This window comes from Rhododendron vialii, chromosome 6a (assembly GCF_030253575.1).
Source record: "Rhododendron vialii isolate Sample 1 chromosome 6a, ASM3025357v1".
In the NCBI taxonomy this organism is placed as follows: domain Eukaryota; kingdom Viridiplantae; phylum Streptophyta; class Magnoliopsida; order Ericales; family Ericaceae; genus Rhododendron; species Rhododendron vialii.
The window spans coordinates 21208883-21212030 of record NC_080562.1 but is presented as its reverse complement, the minus strand read 5'-3'; the positions used below and the strand labels follow the sequence as shown (position 1 = coordinate 21212030).

General features: G+C 48.0%; 1 protein-coding gene across 1 annotated transcript; it reads left to right on the top strand.

The window, feature by feature from the left end:
- The first annotated feature begins 385 nt into the window (after positions 1 to 385).
- LOC131328477 (uncharacterized) lies at positions 386 to 3148 on the top strand. The gene is made up of 4 exons (XM_058361418.1): positions 386 to 813; positions 1018 to 1501; positions 1652 to 2212; positions 2396 to 3148. The coding sequence occupies exons 1-4, from the start codon at positions 386 to 388 to the stop codon at positions 3146 to 3148; spliced, it is 2226 nt and encodes a 741-aa protein (XP_058217401.1).

The following is a 3148-nucleotide window of genomic DNA, read 5'->3' as shown; positions in this document are numbered from 1 at the left end:
CTTTGCTTGGACGCCGTACGATATGCCAGGCATCGACCCAAAGCTCATCCAGCACTCACTCAACGTTTCAAAATCAGCAAAGCCAGTGATTCAAAAGCCTTGACGATCGGCCACTATTCATGCCGAAGCAGTAAGCGAAAAAGTAGACAAACTCCTCGAGGCTGGTGCCATTAAAGAAGTGCAATACCCCACTTGGCTTGCGAATCCTGTGGTGGTATAGAAGAAGAATGGAAAATGGAGAGTCTGCGTGGACTACACCAACTTGAATGATGCTTGCCCAAAGGACTGCCTACCCCTTCCAAAGATAGATCAATTAGTAGATGCAACAGCGGGTCACGCTCGGCTGAGTTTCTTGGATGCCTATAGAGGTTACCACCAGATAGCCATGGACCCCGACAACATGGAAAAGACGGCATTCATCACCCCCAGGGGCCTCTTCTGCTACCTGGTTATGCTGTTCGGTCTTAAGAATGCGGGGGCCACATTTCAAAGAATGGTATACCTATTGTTCGGAATGCTCATTGGAGAGATCATGGAAGCCTATATTGATGATATGGTCGTCAAAAGTCTCAAAGCCGAGAACCACCTCTCTCATCTTGCCGAGGTCTTTGCAATACTGAAGAAGTACAAGCTACGGCTAAATGCCGACAAATGCGCCTTCGGAGTTAGTTCCGGGAAGTTCCTCGGTTATCTGGTCACTCGGCGTGGAATCGAAGCAGATCCGAGCCAGATCTCAGCTATTCAGCAATTAAAACCACCATCAACTCCTCGGGAAATTCAGAAGCTAACAGGGATGGCAGCGGCCCTCAACAGGTTTATTAGCCGCTCATCAGATAAATGCCACGTTTTCTTCCAAACCCTAAAAAAGCAAAGCCGATGAAGCTTCAAGTGGACGGAAGATTGCGACGCAACCCTTACCGAGCTGAAATCTTATCTTTGTTCGGCCCCGCTTCTCGTCAAACCAAAAGCTTTTGAAACTCTCCATCTCTACTTAGCTGTCTCTCCACATGCTGTAAGCTCGGCACTTATCCGACGGGAAGGCTTTGAAGACCAACCAATTTACTTCACTAGCCGAACCTTACTCCCAGCACAAACCAGATATCTGCCACTGGAGAAGCTTTTTCTAGCATTGGTTACAGCAGCTCGAAAATTGCTCCCTTATTTTCAGGAGCACCCCATCATAGTCCTCACAGAGTTTCCACTTAAAAACCTCTTAAAGAAGGCCGACCTTTCAGGTCAGGTATCTCAGTGGGCGGTCGAGTTAGCAAATTTTGATATTCATTTTGAGTCTCGAACAGCAATCAAGGCCCAAGTATTAGCAGATTTCATTGCAGAATTCTCCCCTGGCAGCCCGGACGAAGAAGCATTGGTTAAGCCTAATTATGGAATGCTAGAACAACAAGAGGCTCGAAAAACGTGGAACTTATTTAGTGGAGACGCTTGGAAGCTGCACGTTGATGGGGCATCAAACAGCAACGGTGCGGGTGCAGGGGTTGTCCTTGTAAACCCTTGTGGCATCCTTCATGAAAGTGCTATCACAATCAACTTCCCAGCCACAAACAACGAAGCTGAATATGAAGCACTGTTAGCTGGACTCCGAGCCGCGACAAGTTTACAAGTTGAAGACCTACAAGTTTTCTGCGACTCTCAGCTGATCGTTAACCAAATAACAGGGGATTATGAAGCTCGGGACCCAAGGATGATAAAGTATCAGGCTACGGCTCTTGAGCTAATCCAAGGGTTCAAGGGATTCCACATTGAACAGATCAACAGAGAGAACAATGCTCATGCCGATGCTCTGGCAAGTTTAGCCTCGGCAAGCAAAGCATCTGAATATAGACACATCAGCCTCAGCGAGATCCACCAGCCAAGCTTCGAAGCCTCGGAAGAAGTTCTCAGCATTTCAGTCGGTCCTAGCTGGATGGATGAGATTGTCTCGTTCCTCAAGAATGACACGCTCCCCTCCTACAAAAAGGAGGCCCACTGTGTACGCAGGAAAGCAGCCCACTATTGGATCTCTGAGCACGGCCAACTCTACAGGAAAAGCTTCACAGGGCCATATCTTCGAGTTGTTCATCCAACTGAGGTCCCAATTATTTTGACCGAACTTCACTCTGGAAGCTGTGGTTGTCACTCCGGCGGGCGTTCCCTCTGTCAAAGAGCTCTCAGTCAAGGATACTTCTGGAAAGGAATGAAGAAGGATTGTGAAGAAGTAGTCAAAAAGTGCAAACCTTGCCAACTTTTTTCTCCTATACCAAAGCAGCCCGCTCAATCTCTCAAACCTATCACCAGCCCTTGGCCCTTTGCCCAATGGGGCTTGGATATAGTTGGCAAACTTCCAACTGCCTCTGAGGACTTTAAGTTTTTGATAACTGCAACGGATTATTTTTCACAGTGGGTGGAAGCCGAGCTACTAGTCACAACAACTGAAGCAGACGTTCGGAGATTTGTTTGGAGGAACATCGTCACAAGATTCGGCGTGCCTTATGCAATTGTTTCAGATAATGGCTCCCAATTCGTCGGCAAAGAGTTAAAAGGACTTTGCGCTGAGTTCGGAATTAGGTTTTTCAATTCAACCCCATCCTACCCCCAGGGCAACGGCCAGGCCGAAGCAACAAACAAGACTGTCTGCGCTGGCATCAAACGTCGGCTAGACTCTAAACGAGGAAAATGGGCCGAAGAACTGCCTCGGGTCCTCTGGGCCTACCGCTCCACTCCAAGACACTCCACTGGCCAAACTCCCTTTGCAATGGTCTTCGGCATGGAGGCTGTCATCCCACTTGAATCCAGGTTCCCAACCCTGCGCACTGAAACTTTTGATCCACAAACCAACAATGATGCAGTAGCAACCGAGCTTATTTTAGCCGACGAAAAGCGAGACGATACCCAGCTCAAATTAGCTAACTATCAGCAGGAAGTCGCTCGGGGCTACAATAGGAACGTAAGGCTCAAGAAGTTCAGAACCGACGACTGGGTCTGGAGGAAAGTTGTCCGAGACAATCAAAAGACTAAATTCAAACCGAATTGGGTAGGACCCTACAGGGTGATTAAGGAGGTCGGCAATGGCTCATACAAATTGGAAGACAAAGAAGGAAGGGAAATTGAAAACCCCTGGAATGCTCTAAACCTCAGGAAGGCATACCTTTGA